This window comes from Globicephala melas, chromosome 4, assembly GCF_963455315.2.
Source record: "Globicephala melas chromosome 4, mGloMel1.2, whole genome shotgun sequence".
Lineage (NCBI taxonomy): Eukaryota > Metazoa > Chordata > Mammalia > Artiodactyla > Delphinidae > Globicephala > Globicephala melas.
In genome coordinates, this window is record NC_083317.1 from 54,344,668 (window position 1) to 54,361,331 (window position 16,664).

The following is a 16,664-nucleotide window of genomic DNA, read 5'->3' on the forward strand; positions in this document are numbered from 1 at the left end:
AGCTGGTGACTTAAATTGAAATCAGTGCTCATTTACCATTCGGAAAATCCTAGGGCCCTCAAGAGTTAGGCTAAACCAACTCTGCCTGTGCTGTATAAGTGGAACAGCAAAACCTGGATGGCAGCATATCTGTTTATAACAGTTTACTGAATATTTTAAACCCGCTGTTGTGACCTACTGCTTAGAAAAGAAGATTCCTTTTAAAATATTACTGCTCATTGGCAATGCACTTGGTCATCCAAGAGCTCTGATGTAGATGCACAACGAGACTAATGTTTTCATGCCTACTAACACATCCATTCTGCCACCCATGGAACAAGGAGTCTCTTCGACTTTCAAGTCTTATTATTTAAGAAATACATTTTGTAAGGCTGTAGCTGCCATATATAGTGATTCCTCTGATGGATCTGGGCAAAGTCAATTAGTTGAAAACCTCCTGGAAAGGATTCACCATCCTAGATGCCATTAAGAATGTTTGCGTTTCATGGGAAGAGATCTAAATATCAACATTAAGGGAATTCCCTGGCGGTCCAGTGGTTAGGACTTGGCGCTTTCACTGCCAAGGCCTGGGTTCGATCCCTGGTCGGGGAACTAAGATCCCAAAAGCTGTGCAGTGCGGCCAAAAAAATAAAAAACAAACAAAAACATAAACATTAACAGGAGTTGGGAAAAAGTTGATTCCAACCATCATGGATGACATTGAAGGGTTCAAGACTTGCATGGAGGGGCTTCCCTGGTGGTGCAGTGGTTGAGAGTCCATCTGCCGATGCAGGGGACACGGGTTCGTGCCCCGGTCCGGGAAGATCACATGCCGCGGAGTGGCTGGGCCCGTGAGCCATGGCCGCTGAGCCTGCGCGTCCGGAGCCTGTGCTCCACAATGGGAGAGGCCACAACAGTGAGAGGCCCGCGTACCTCAAAAAAAAAAAAAAGACTTGCATGGAGGAAGTAACTACAGATGTGGTGGAAATAGCAAGAGAACTAGAATTAGGAGCTGAAGATGTGACTGAATTGCTTCAATCTCATGATAAAACTTTAACAGATGGGGAGTTGCTTCTAATGGAGCAAAGAAAGTGGTTTCTTGAGCTGGAATCTACTCCTGGTGAAGATGCTATGAAGATTGTTGAAATGATGAGAAAGGATTTACAGTGTGACATAAATTTAATTGATAAGCAGTGGCAGGGTTTGAGAGGATTGACTCCAATTTTGAAAGAAGTTCTGCTGTGGGTAAAATGGTATCAAACAACATTGCATGCTGTAGAGAAATCGTTCATGAAAGGAAGAGTCAATTAATGTGACAAACTTCATTGTCGTCTTATTTTAAGAAATTGTCACAGCCTCTCTAACTGTCATCTACCACCAACCACCCTGACCAGTCAGCAGCCATCAATGTCGAGGCAAGACCCTCCATCAGAAAAAGGATGACTCACTGAAGGCTCAGATGATAGCATTTTTTAGCAATAAGGCATTGTAAAATTAAAGCATGTCCTTTTTTTTTTTAGGTATAATGTTATTGTACACTTAATAGACTACATTATAGTGTAAACATAACTTATATGCTCTGGAAAACCAAAAACTTTGTGAGACTAGCTTTATTGCAATATTCACTTTTGATTGTGGTGGTCTGGAACCGGACCCGCCGTATCTCCAAGGTTTGCCTGTATTGAGCAACGCAGCCATCAGGGAGTGACACCCTACACCCCCCCCCACACACACACACTCAAAATAGCAGCCTAAGCTTGTCTCTACTGACACCCAGTGAAATGTAAGCATAGAAGTCTTATTAGGAAATAACCCCATAATAGTGAAGGAAATGGAAATGAGTGTTTCCAATGAATATGAGATTTTAGCAAACAGAAGCTGAAAAACAAATGAAGCTTTTTAATCAAGAAAATATGGTATAAGCTTAAAATATGCTAACCAGGGGGCTATGGAGAGCCAGTCCATTCTACAGTGTCTAGCAGCTTAAGTGAACACTTTTCCTTTTTACTTTAAAAGAACAAGAAAGAAAAAATAGAAGAAATAAAAGTAATAATGTTCACATCAAACTCTGGGAAGAGCTAAAGAGAAGGCAGTTACATTGAGTTAAGCCTTTATGATTCATATCGGTGAGTTACTATCTGAAGATGAAAATGTAATAAATAAAGTATAAGTATTTGATCTAGAATTTCTAGAAGTAATCTTCAGGACTGAAAATTTCTATAGTGTTATATTTTTAACTTATTTTAATAAAAATGTAAAGCTAAATTAAATTTAAAAAATAAAGGCAGGGAGTGATACATTTCAGAAATGGAAGGGGAGATTATTCAACACATAATAATATAGAACAGCTTGGAATAATATTGGAAAGGTTGACATTTCAGTATTGGACCTAAGTGAGCACCAGAAAGTCATCTGGCTAGAACAGAAAAGATGGTTTAGGAAATAAAAGAAAATAAGAAAAGTTAGGCAGAGTAATCTTGGCTGATGAAAAGGTGTGATGGTATCAATATCTATTTAGTTGAATGAATGAACTGAAGGCAAACTTTCAGGTGTTCGGGAAGTAATATTAGACCTGGGTCTGTGATTTCAGAATGCCTAGTTCTTTTGTTGGAATGAAGAGATACGACAGTAGAGTTACGATCAAGCCACGTTTTTCTTTGCCTTCCATCCTGTAAAATGGAACTATTAATACCCACTTGTTTTTCTTTTTCTGACTTACTTCACTCTGTATAACAGACTCTAGGTCCATCCCACCTCACTACAAACAACTCAATTTCGTTTCTTTTTATATACACTATCAGATGTAAAACCGATAGCTAGTGGGAAGCAGCCGCATAGCACAGGGAGCATAGCACAGGGAGATCAGCTTGGTGCTTTGTGACCACCTAGAGGGGTGGGATAGGGAGAGTGGGAGGGAGGGAGATGCAAGAGGGAGGAGATATGGGAACATATGTATATGTATAACTGATTCACTTTGTTATAAAGCAGAAACTAACACACCATTGTAAAGCAATTATACTCCAATAAAGATGTTAAAAAATAATAATAATACCCACTTGCTTTTAACTCCCAAGACATCTATGAAGATTAATTAAATAAAACCTGTAAGGCATTTTCACCTCTCCTGAAAAGCATTCTTGTAGGTACCTAGTATTATTACCATAATTTATTCTTGGTATTTCATACTTAACTTGAAAGCTTATATTATGTCAGGCTATTACTCCTACAGGCTATGGTATGTTTTACTAGCAGCGTATTCACATTGAGCAAATAATCTGTTCAAGATTGTGTAGCTATGAAGTGACAGAATTAGGATTTGAACCCAGGGGGACTAGCTTCAGTCTTCATATAGCCTACAGGGACCTTTGTGATTCGGTCCCCACCCACCTGACCTCAACTCGGGCCACTTATACAGTGGTGTCTGCACCCTTACTCAGCCATTTCATGAGTGCTTTCTGGGGACCAAGTACTGTACTAAGCACTTACACTGATTATCTCATTTCATCCTTCCATGAGCCTTAAGAGGTTGATTTATTATTCAACATTTCGTAAATGAGGAAACTAGGCTAGAGAGGTTAAATAGCCTGTCTAAGGTCATAGAGCAAGAAAGTCATTATACTAGGATTTAAACCTGTATATTTTCTATTAAGCAATGAGGTGGGTGAAATCTAAGATAGAGAAAAGGTGATAATACCAATACTTGTTAATGAATATGTCTATATTTAAAACACTGTGAGTTTTAAATTTAAAACAAATACAGATTTTTGATAAAATTGAAAGTTTTCCCCTTTCTTATAATATCTGATATCAGTGAAGTGGGGAAAATTATTTTACTGCCTGTTGGTACATTTGAGCTAGTTTGACATGTGCCTCTCTTAGGCTACTATATTTGACTACTCCAGGATGCCTAAATCCACTGAATTCCAACCCTACCCCCAACTCTTGCCCCCTTCTCACTGAAGCTGTTAATTTCCCTTCTCACAGTTTTATAGCTTTTAAACATATTTTGTGAGGAAATACTATACTTAAATTTTACATTAAATAGGCTCTTTGAGCTTTCTCAACTCCGGGTAGAAACCTCTCCTTTTCATGTCACTCCTCACTGCCCACTTTGGCTGGAACTGCCCATCCAGCCCAGCCTCTTCCATCTCTCTGCAGTGGGGCTCAAAGCCCGGAGAATCAAGTCCTTCTACCCAACCAGATTGACAAGCATCTGTCCTCGTTGAGTTCCTAGGCTGCATTGCTCAAGACAGTGGTGAACTCACATGAGCTCTTCCGTCTCCCAGAGGTGGTGGGAAGGGGTAGTGGGGAAGGTGGGCAACAAGTGAGCGGGAAGAGAAAGAGGAGAATAGAGAACAAGAAGGTAAACGAGAAGGGTGGTACTGTTGCTGCTACGTTGTCGTTGAGAGCACGTTTGTATACACGACTGCATTCTGTTCTCACAGTGTCCTGTGAAGACGTCAGTAGCGTTGTTACCTGTTTCATCAAATGAGGAAACTGAGGCAGGAAGATGCTATGGTTTGTCTCAACTACTATAGCAGTTTGTAGAGGTGACCTGGAGTCTGTCCTGGACTTCCATCCTAGTGCTCTGCCACACGGCTTAGAATGATAGGAAACTTGACTCTGGTAGCCCTGGCGCCTTGAGAAAAACCAGGGACTTATCCTTCCTCTCGGCCAAATGACTTGACTTACATTCTGATTCTGAGGCGCTCACAACTCTATGCGGTGCTGTTGGGTTGCGCTCCTCAGGGTGGCCCCGCTGTCTCTCAACTGCAGCCCAGTCCTAGTGTCCGCCAGTCAGGTGCGCTGCTTTAGTCCTCAGGTGCTCCTTTACCTCATTTAGGTTTAATTAAGAGTGGCTTCATTTTAGTCCTTAAGTAGGTTTTGAAGGACTAACTTGTATGTAATATACTTACGTTGAATTCACCTGTGTTTAAAAGCTCAAGTCCATTTCAGAGCTTCATTTAACATCTCATATTAAATGCAAATTAAGTGATCACTCAGGTCCTCCGTTATAGAAGGATACCTGGCAAAAGCTGCCAATCGTAGGAAAGCCTGGGCCAGGCTGAATGAGGGTGAGAATCAGATCACTGGGCCTTGGAGTCACACGGGATCTTTGTCCTTGAACTCTGAAATGGAATCCTGTACCCCCAACCCTTCTCCTCCAGAAGAAGACAACCCCGCCTTCCACCACTGCCTAAACAGTCTTCCTTCTCTCGTATTCACTCTTTCGGTGAAAGGGTTTAACTTACCTTAGGAACACTGGCACTGACTGACCCCTCTCCCTCCGCCCTGACACCTTTCCAGGCAATTACTGAGCCCTGGCAAATGCCATCTCTGATTTAATTGGGGCCCTGCATCTCAGCTGGTTTATTTCCTTAACCTTCTATTTGGTCTCTTGCCTCCAGTCACTCCCCAGCCAAGGTCATCCTGCACTCCACTGACAGAATTATTTAACTACACATCTCTCATCATGCCGCTCCTCTGACTGAAAACCTTGGCTGACTCCCCATTGCCTCCAGCCTAATTTTCAGACTTCTTAACCTAGCATTCAGTTCCCTCTCAGTCTGATTCATCTCCCACTGCACTCCCGGGCATCTCAGGCTTCAGTCACACAGGGCAAGTCACTGCTTCTCACACACACAGGGCACTTCCTCCATGCTTTTCCTCCTGCTGTGACCACATCATTTCCACAATTCTGGTGTTCCTTCTAGGGAGATCTCAGATGCTACTTACCTTACTTCTTCCATCTCTCTCCAGAAAGAATGAAGGCTGCTTCTCTGTCCTCCCACAGACCTTGTAATATTCCACCAAGAGGCACGTCCGTTCTTAATGTGTAGCTGTCTCCTGCATTGAAATGCAAGCAACTTAACGGCCAGACACATCCCCTTAGTCTCATTTTATTCCCCAGCATATAATGCACACAAGTGGGATGTAAGCTTCTTGAAAGGGAACAGCAGTCTTTGTGGCTGGTATGTAATGGGTGTTTATTGAATGTTTGTTGAAGGAGTGAGTAATCAGTAAATGTTTAAATTAGCAAGAGCAGGGATGTGGAGTTCAGATACAACCAGTGTACTTCATCCCTTTTGTTGACTATGTGTCCATCACGATCCAGCTCTGTGTCTGTGGTCTTGTGCCTTGTGAAGTAGGAATGGGCTCTTAATAAAACCTAGCTTTCCAAACAGTGCATCTGAGTGGCTTGATCTTGTTTTATATCAAGGGGCTGGATCATGTTTCTATGGCTCTCATTATCATGATGTGCATTTTGCCTGTGGGGAAAAAGTATTACCTCGTCATAATTCTTAATTATACTAATCATTCCCCTTCCTTGGTTATTGAGAATTATAGCTAATTTAAAGGGAAGATTGGATTTAAGGGAAGTTGAAAACGTACGTTGTTAACAAAACTGCTTTTAAAATCCCTTTAGCAGTTTTCTTTATTGGGCATGTAGCAACACCTAGTGGCTTTATGGATTATTTCAGAGACTATTTCTAAAAAGAGCTTCTTGGGTTTTTTCCTCCCTTTATTGAATCTCTACTTATTTGGTATTTTTTCTTTCCTCTTAATTGATGAACAGATATCTTCGATCTCTATATTTTGTTATGTTTAGAAAGTAAGCTGGCTTTAGCTGAAGAATGGTTGTTGAAGAATGATGTTTCTCCGTAAAAAGCATACCCCATCTAATAAGTAATTTATGATACTGTAAATACAAACAGCAAGGTGATATTGCAAGGTGACAAGGTCTAGGATCCTCTAATAACATTAAACAGGAGTCTTTTGTGGGAAATAACCTCTTCCTTCCATGTGGATGTAATGCCAGATTTCTTTGCCAAACATTTACATGTATGCACAAATATATACACTTGCACTGGATGCCTCATTTATCAAACACTCAAGAATGAATTCTACCTCAGTACATTTTCCATGTCATTCAACCATTTTTACATTTTGAGATTTTAGTTGGAAATATGTCTAGCATGTATCACATGCATTTCTGCCTTTTAATAAGTGATATATTTTATAATTATTCTTATCTTGACAACTTAGAATCACAGTTAGAAATATTAATTATTACATTTAGGAAAAATTTTAGGACTACTTGCTCTATTTTATTATTTTTTTAATTTATTTTTTGTGATAATCCACTTTACTAAATAACCGAGATTTTTTAAAATTTTAATACAATTTTGGAAGGTTACTTTCCATTTACAGTTTTTACAAAATATTGGCTATATTCCCCATGTTGTACAGTACATCCTTAAGCCTATCTTACACCCAATATTTTGGTTATTTGTTTCTTGTGTTTTTTTTTTTTGCGGTACGCGGACCTCGCACGGTTGTGGCCTCTCCCATTGCGGAGCACAGGCTCCAGACGCGCAGGCTCAGCGGCCATGGCTCACGGGCCCAGCCGCTCCGCGGCCTGTGGGATCTTCCCAGACCGGGGCACGAACCCGTGTGCCCTGCATCGGCAGGCAGACTCTCAACCACTGCGCCACCAGGGAAGCCCTGGTTATTTGTTTTAAATAGACTACAATGCTTTATAGAACATTTGTGTTGTAAATCAACTATGCTTCAATAAAATTTTTTTTTTAAATCGTGCCTACAGTCTTTTCGCTCTGTGTCTTCTTGCTGGTGGCATTGTTTCTTTTTCAGTGCTCTTCCTTTTTTTTTTAATTTATTTATTTTATTTATTTTTGGCTGCGTTGGGTCTTTGTTGCTGCACGCGGGCTTTCTCTAGTGGTGGTCATCGGGGGCTACTCTTCGTTGCGGTGTGCGGACTTTTCACTGCGGTGTCTTCTCTTGTTGCAGTCGCAGAGCATGGGCTCTAGGCGCGCGGGCTTCAGTAGTTGTGGCACGTGGGCTCATGGGCCTAGTTGCTCTGTGGCATGTGGGGTCCTCCCAGACCAGAGCTCGAACCCGCATCCCCTGCAGTGGCAGGTGGATTCCCAACCACTGCGCCACCAGGGAAGCCCCTCTTCCTTTTTCTTATCCCCACTCTTGGCCCCTTCTGATTTGCTGCTTCTGTTCATTATGTGGCCTAGAAAGTCAGGTAACCACACAGCTTAGTAGTAAGCCAACTCTTCTGGCTCCTAATTTTGTGCTGTTTGCATTATACTACACTGAAAATAAAGGCTAAACCCACAGTGCTTTAAAGTAAGAGTAACTAGATTTTAAAAGGAGACATTGTCCACTACAGTAAAATGCATAGCCTCAGTGACTATAATTGCTGTTTTAACCACTGGACAGCCTTTGTTGTGTGATTCCTGGCCAGGTCATTGAGATTCCTCATATTCATAAACACAGAGAATCAAGTCAGTCAACCAGTATTCATCGTGCATCTATTGTGCATCAGGTGCGTGGGGAGCACAAACACGCACGCATAGACTTCTCTGATTGCATAGTACAATTGACATAACGTGTAGGATTATAGATGTCTTGATAAGTACTTACATTTGAATTCTCCATACAAATAGAAAGTTTTATTTAAGACCGTCCATCATAATGATTGCAGAGGCTCTCATTTAACTTTAAACCTTTATGACTAGATGCATAGTCATGGCCATATTATCTATAATGGCACCTAAAAGAAAGTTGACTTTTCTTCTTACAGTTAATATGAACTCTAATTGAGCCATAGGTTAACTAATCTCATAAATGATAACTCTCATGCATCTGCATCATGGGATTCGAAATAAAAATATGTGTTATATATTATATAGGCTTTATATAGGGTAGTTACCCTATATGATAATATACTTAATTCTAAATATCTCCATAGCTTTCTGTCATGTGTACAACCTACATTATTAAAGTTTTATAGAGTCACTTTATAATTTTTATTTAGTCCTAGGCTCTATTTTATTTTATTTTAATTTTTGGCCACGCAATTTGTGGGATCTTAGTTCCCCGACCAGGGATTGAACCTGGGCCACGGCAGTGAAAGCACCAAATCCTTAACCATTGGACTGCCAGGGAATTCCCTAGGCTCAATTTTAAGCAAAATTTTGATTATTTACCAAGATATATAGGGGTTAAGCACACAGGATTTCTTTATAAACCAGGACAGTATTGATTTTTTTTCATTGTTTAGAAATTATAAAGATACAGTTCATTCAAGTATTCCTTCCAATGAAGGAATTTTTGGTGGCTAGTAATTTCAGGATTTGCTGGCCTTTTTTAGTACATTTTGTGTCTCCTAGGTTTCAAAGTTTTAGAAAGCAAATAAAAACTTCTGGACTTTTTGGCACACTAGTTTTCAAATAGTCGAGTGACAGGGAGGGAATCAAGCTTTGGCAGCCAAACCACAGGTGGCAAATTAACTAAAGCTTCTGCACCTTTTCTGTGGAGCTTATCACTGGAAGAAGTTGGCCATTACCCTTTCAAATCCAAAGGTGACCATTAAAATTTTAAATGCTTATTCCTGCCCAGTGGCCTATGACGTTGTTAGAGAAACACATCTTCCATGTCTACTGAAGAAGTTCAGTGAGAAACTCTAGTTTTAGGAACATAACCTGGGTGACTGCCAGCTTTTTCCATAGATTCAACCATCTAATTTAATCACATGCAGCTATTAAAATTACATAGGAAAAGGTTTAATAACAGGAAAATCAATGTATTGTTAAAAACGAACATTTTGTAACTGTAATACATCGTCCCATTTCTGTTGAAAACATTATCTATACACACAACTGGAAGAATATGCATGGAATATTACCAGTGCATATCTTTGGGAGATGATTCTTCTGTGTTTTTTTTTTTTTTCAGATTTTCAATAGTGATCTTGGATTATTTTGTTGTCAGAAACATGTTATTAAAAAGTATTTTTAACTTTTATTTTTCCTCTAAAGTGAAAGATAACTTGTTCCCTGAGACTCTCTAACCTTGTCATTCAGGAAAGGAGAGAGAGGGGACACACTGTTTTGGTGTTTAGAAGACATGTTGTCAATTTTGATTTAGCTAATTCAACAAATACTTGAGTATCTACATTGTGCCCAGGTAATGTTGAGGATTCTGCATTATACAAAATCCCTGGGAGAAGTTGCACCATAAACAGATATTTATGCTTGTGGTGGTCAGTGCTAAGTGCTATAATAATAAAGAATAAGGGGATTATTGAATGTTGGGGAGTAGAGACGTCATTTACCTGTCTGGTCCTACGTTCCTTTATCTGTAAAAAGGGTTAGATCAGAGGGATGCTGAAATCCTTCCTCTCTAACATTCTATGACTCCTGTGACTTTTGAATTATAGGCTACCACCTAAGTTATTATTTCACCCAAATGCAGAAATGGGTCAATTTTTAACATTGAGATAAAGAGGAATTATGTATCCTGAGAATAGTACTTGATAAACAGCAAGAATTTTTAAAAAAATTAGTGGTGTTTCTGTAACTGTTGTTAATAATGAAAATCACAGGTAAAGATGGTAGAGCGTTAAATGTTTACCCAGTGTCGTAAATAATATACAAGAATATATTATAAAGGAAATTTCTCTTAGGAAAATAGTACTAACTTTTCTAAGATTGGGGCTTGTATATATATAAATACATGAAAGCCCTGGAAAACAAAAATTGGACCTTAGTTTTGTTTTCCCAAAAGGTTTATAATCGAAACTCATTTGCGTTTTCATGTGGTCAGGTTATATGAAATAGTGGGGAAACACAGAACATGGAAGAAGTAGATATTCTTTGGATTTGGTTGCAGAAAGCCAAGAGATCAAATAGGCATCATTGTAGACATTTCTCTTTGATTAATAGTAATTTTTCTGAAATGCATTGTCCTGTCTATCTCCTACAATTTATGGCATTATTTAGAAGTTGAATGAACATATAAAACTTGATAAAACCTTGTGTAAGACTTTGCAGAATATAACTACCTTTTTGTCACAGTACTGCCTCAAATTTGGGGAGTCAAAACCATTCCTTCCTCAGATAGGAATGTTTTACGTGACATTTGTCTTCTGTTGTCTTCCAGAAGCTATTCTTATGATGCCTCATACCACCTTTCTTTGTTTCAGATATCCTCTGGCACCTGCAGACCTGATGTTTCAGAATCCTCTGAATTGCGTCAGAAGTCACCACTATTTCAGTTTGCCGAGGTAATATATTACAATTTATACTTAATGAAATTGTAAAGTGAGCTTAAATTTGGGCTAATGAAAGTAACTTAAAGCAAAGAAGAACCCTGCGTTCTTAGCTCAAGTAATCATAAAACGGAAAATAGTACCAAATTCTGGAACTTTAGAGTCTCTTAATTAAGGAATAAATATGTTTATAGAAGCTTGTTATTAACTCATACTAAATATTATTGCACTGAAACCTCATCACTAATTTTTATTCATGGATAGGGAAGTTAAGAATATAATTGAACTATTTTTAGAACTTAGTCATTTATCAGATATTGATTTGTCAGGTATTAAATCAGAAGACAGAATTGACTCATGGTTATTGGCTGTGCATTCCTTTTTATTTATTTTAAGTAAACTTCTCTTAATTGAAACTTTAGCATGCAGTTGGCAGTTTTCAAAATCTTATGTCTTGTGTCAGACCTGTTTGGCTCAGTATGTCTCTGACATATTCAGAGATGATGTAGAAAAGCACATTATCCTTGACATCAAGTCTAAAGGTTAAGACTGCTTCCCAAAATATCTGCATTTACCCTAGAACTCAATATGGAGCCATCATTGATTACTTTTTTCTAAACTTTAAACCACATGGTCTTCCCTTGATCATTCCAATTGTCTTTCACTAGACCTTCTTTCACACTGTCATCCTTCCTAATGTTTGCCCCTTGTGGTACAGTTTTGTACAAAGGAGAGCATATTTTTAGTTTCAGAATTTTTTCTCCTCTAGTGTCCTTTCCTGGTGGTTCTCAACATTTCATTGGCAGAATTACTTTTCACACTGGCATATTAGGTCATTCCTTTTATGACATTGTTTATTATGTGCCTAAATGTCCTGCTGATATCACCAGAATGTTTTAATATATATTTGCTCACATAATACTCCTTATCTATCACTTTCCTTTCTGCTCTCTGTGAGATGTGCCATGAATTCCAATTGTTTTTTATATTGTTTCCTCAAGAATTTAATGTAATAGCAGATTCAATCTGCACTCCCTTTTAAACAGTAGTTTTAGACATATTAAATAATGTTAGTCTCAACTTTGAAAGCAGAGATACTTAACCAGTGAACCCTGGTGAAAGATGTAGTGAAATCTCTCAAATTTCACATGAAATTTTGGGTGTGTTGACACACGTGCATGTTTTTGGTTACTACAGCAAACCAGATTCCAAAGAGATCCCTGACCCTAACCTAATATTTCTTCAGGAGCTCCCTATTCATGTCAACATCTCCTTTATCCCAATATTAATTTGGAGAAACATCCTTTTGTTTAAAGACTTGTGAAATGCTTTTCAAAAATCTAGATTGTTTATACTACTGGTTCTGTTTTGTTCACTATCTAATTTAATCCTGGAAGAAATACATTGTATGGGCTTCCCTGGTGGCGCAGTGGTTGAGAGTCTGCCTGACGATGCAGGGGACATGGGTTCATGCCCCGGTCCGGGAAGATCCCACATGCTGCGGAGCGGCTGGGCCCGTGAGCCGTGGCCGCTGAGCCTGTGCATCCGGAGCCTGTGCTCCGCAACGGGAGAGACCACAACAGTGAGAGTCCTGCGTACCGCAAAAAAAAAAAAAAAAAAAGAAAAGAAATATCTTGTAGGTCAGGCATTTCCCCTTACACAAACTATTTATTTTCTTTAACTTTTATAGAGGGTTTGTAGGAGTGAAAAGTCATGTCGGAAGTAAGACCTACAGTTTATAATTCCCAGGATTTCAGGAACATCCTTGTGGATTCATATCTGCAGTCTGTCAAAGCTTGCACATGGAGGTCTTTTGAAATGATAGGTTTCATGGTTTGACCAAGAAGAGTTCTACATCTTTACCCTGAAATATTTTCAAAGTACTTGGTTAGATCTTAGCCATTTACGACAATTTGTATATGTCTAGTTTGTTAAATAGGATCTGGGAGATCTCTTTTCTTTTTACTGATATTTGTTCTAAAAATCCTTATTTGTCTGATGCAAAAGATACGGTGGAATTAAAATTTTCCTAATGCCTTCAGCAGTGAATAGAGTCAATAATTCCATCAGGCTCTCTTCTAATTTTTTCTTATCCCTAAAATTGACTTTGATATTGTATCACCAACTGGCTCCATTGTTTTTCTAAACAACTTAATTTAATTAATATGAAAAAGTGATTGCTGGGATTGAGGAGTCATGATCAAGCTGCATGTATTGCTCAGTAAGTTCCCTTTGATGGAGTCGGTGAGCACAGTTAATTGAAGAAAAAGACTTTTGTGGAACTGGAAATGGGCTGAATTTACAATGCTCACGCTTTCTGCACTTGTGACTCATTTTCACCCTAGTTTGTAGTTGTATAGAAACTTTGTTCACTTTGAAACCAAAATTAATAACTGACCTTGCTCTCAAAACATCCTAAAAACTATTTCCATGTGGCCCTCAGAGCAGACTTTTAATGAGGCTACCATAATCACCAAATAGAAACAAAAGTTCTCCTAGCTGAAGCAAGGATGGTGTGACAGAATCCTCTATCCACTGTCAGACACCTGAGGGGTGTGTGTGTGTGTGTGTGTGTGTGTGTGTGTGTGTATGTGTGTGTGTGTGTGTGTGTGTGTGTTGGATGGGAGGATGCATGGTGTTATAAAATAAAGAAATGCTGTTCGTATTCAATAAACAATTTATTGAGTTTTGGTGCCATGCCAGGCAGTGTATTCTATGGCTTATTTTCTTCTTACCATAATCCTGTAAAATGGGGATTATCATCATCATCAGTTTACAGTTGGGAAAAATAAATCTCAAGAGAGATTAGCTGAGCTGCCCAAGGTCATGTAGCTAGTGAGTAGCAGAACTACGATTCAGTCCCAGATACTCTGACCCACATGGTTTGCTTCTCCAACCCTGTTTCACAGCTGTCTCAAAGCAGAGAACAGCTTGAGGGGAGTGCTGTAGGGAGGAGAGAGATTTACTTGCAGCTTTCAACTTTTAATAATATTTTAGAAAATTCACTAAAATAAGGAAATTTATCTCTACAGGTGTCCTCAACTGCTATTTGATACATATCTGACACCCTTTCAAGAGACAAGGCAAATGAGCCAAACTCAGTCTTTTTTGTTCTTTCCACATGTGTTTTTAGAAACATGGCCTTTGTCTTCATTTATCATTGATACTGTTTTTCTAAAAGGGATTGAGGGTGATGACTCATGTCTTAATCTTTATGTGTGTGTACAGTGGAAATATTTGGCAGAATCTATGAGTCTGTTATGGTAAAATGTCCTTGTGCTTTAAAAATTATTTGTTTCCTTTCAGATATCTTCAGGTACCTCCCACCCTGATGTTCCTTCAAAACAATGTCAAGCATCAGCCTTGTTTCAGTTTGCAGAGGTATGGCCTTCTTTTTTGTTGTTGTTGTTGTTTTGCCTTTTTTTTTTGAATTTTTGAATTTTATTTTATTTATTTTTTTATACAGCAGGTTCTTATTAGTCATCAGTTTCATCCACATCAGTGTATACATGTCAATCCCGATCTCCCAATTCATCACCTCACCACCCACGCCGCCCCGCCGCTTTCCCCCCTTGGTGTCCATACGTTTGTTTTCTACATCTGTGTCTCAATTTCTGCCCCGCAAACTGGTTCATCTGTACCATTTTTCTAGGTTCCACATATATACATTAATATACAATATTTGTTTTTCTCTTTCTGACTTACTTCACTCTGTATGACAGTCTCTAGATCCATCCACGTCTCAACAAATGACCCAATTTCGTTCCTTTTTATGGCTGAGTAATATTCCATTGTATATATGTACCACATCTTCTTTATCCATTCGTCTGTCAATGGGCATTTAGGTTGCTTCCATGACCTGGCTATTGTAAATAGTGCTGCAATGAACATTGGGGTGCATGTGTCTTTTTGAATTATGGTTTTCTCTGGGTATATGCCCAGTAGTGGGATTGCTGGATCATATGGTAATTCTATTTTTAGTTTTTTAAGGACCCTCCATACTGTTCTCCATAGTGGCTGTATCAATTTACATTCCCACCAACAGTGCAAGAGGGTTCCCTTTTCTCCACACCCTCTCCAGCATATGTTGTTTATAGATTTTCTGATGATGCCCATTCTAACTGGTGTGCGGTGATACTTCATTGTAGTTTTGATTTGCATTTCACTAATAATTAATGATGTTGAGCAGCTTTTCATGTGCTTCTTGGCCATCTGTATGTCTTTGTTGGAGGAATGTCTATTTAGGTCTGCCTATTTTTGGATTGCATTGTTTGTTTTTTTAATATTGAGCTGCATGAGCTGTTTATATATTTTGGAGGTTAATCCTTTGTCCATTGATTCGTTTGCAAATATTTTCTCCCATTCTGAGGGTTGTCTTTTCGTCTTGTTTATAGTTTCCTTTGCTGTGCAAAAGCTTTTCAGTTTCATTAGGTCCCATTTGTTTATTTTTGTTTTTATTTCCATTACTCTAGGAGGTGGGCCAAAAAAGATCTTGCTGTGATTTATGTCAAAGAGTGTTCTTCCTATGTTTTCCTCTAAGAATTTTATAGTGTCCAGTCTTACATTTAGGTCTCTAATCCATTTTGAGTTTATTTTTGTGTATGGTGTTAGGGAGTGTTCTAATTTCATTCTTTTACATGTAGCTGTCCAGTTTTCCCAGCACCACTTATTGAAGAGACTGTCTTTTCTCCATTGTATATCTTTGCCTCCTTTGTCATAGATTAGTTGACCATAGTGCGTGGGTGTATCTCTGGGCTTTCTATCCTGTTCCATTGATCTATATTTCTCTTTTTGTGCCAGTACCATATTGTCTTGATTACTGTAGCTTTGTAGTATAGTCTGAAGTCAGGGAGTCTGATTCCTCCAGCTCCTTTTTTCCCCTCAAGACTGCTTTGGCTATCCGGGGTCTTTTGTGTCTCGATACAAATTTTGAGATTTTTTTGTTCTAGTTCTGTGAAAAATGCCATTGGTAATTTGATAGGGCTTGCGTTGAATCTGTAGATGGCTTTGGGTAGTATAGTCATTTTCACAATATTGATTCTTCCAATCCAAGAACATGGTATATCTCTCCATCTGTTTGTGTCATCTTTGATTTTTTTCATCAGTGTCTTATAGTTTCAGTTTGCAGAGGTATGGCCTTCTTTTTATATATATATATATATATATGCACACACACACACACACACACACACACACACACACATTGGGTTCAGAAAACTACTGAGCTCAGGAAGTATTGGAATGGAATTTTATAACATATAGAGAACTTTAGGCATGCCTCTTGCCATTACTAACATAATACACATGGGAGGCTGCTTATTGCTTTTTGCTGCCTTTTCTCTAATCACAGATCAGCTCCAGAATTTATACCCATTTTACAAGCATTCATTAAAGAGTTCACATAGAATACACACTTTCCAGTAATTCATTTATTTCATTTTGCCTTGTTTTTAACTTATTTTAAAAGCTTAGGAAAATTGTCAACGTGAAGGCCATAGCATTCCAATTTATTAAATTTTTCCAATAGTGAAATTAGATGCTGTAGTTGATGAATAACTCTCACAGTGAATGCAGGGGTGAATAGGACCTATTAGATCATCAGTGC

General features: G+C 38.7%; 1 protein-coding gene across 10 annotated transcripts in view; it reads left to right on the forward strand.

The window, feature by feature from the left end:
• BBX (BBX high mobility group box domain containing) overlaps positions 1-16,664 on the forward strand; it is a 277,999-nt gene that overhangs the window by 205,912 nt on the left and 55,423 nt on the right. For all 10 annotated transcript variants that reach the window (XM_030836707.2, XM_030836705.2, XM_060298038.1 and 7 more), the window contains 2 exons: positions 10,994-11,074; positions 14,366-14,440. In XM_030836707.2, coding sequence (XP_030692567.1) covers positions 10,994-11,074; positions 14,366-14,440 — 156 coding nt within the window. The remainder of the gene's footprint in view (positions 1-10,993; positions 11,075-14,365; positions 14,441-16,664) is intronic.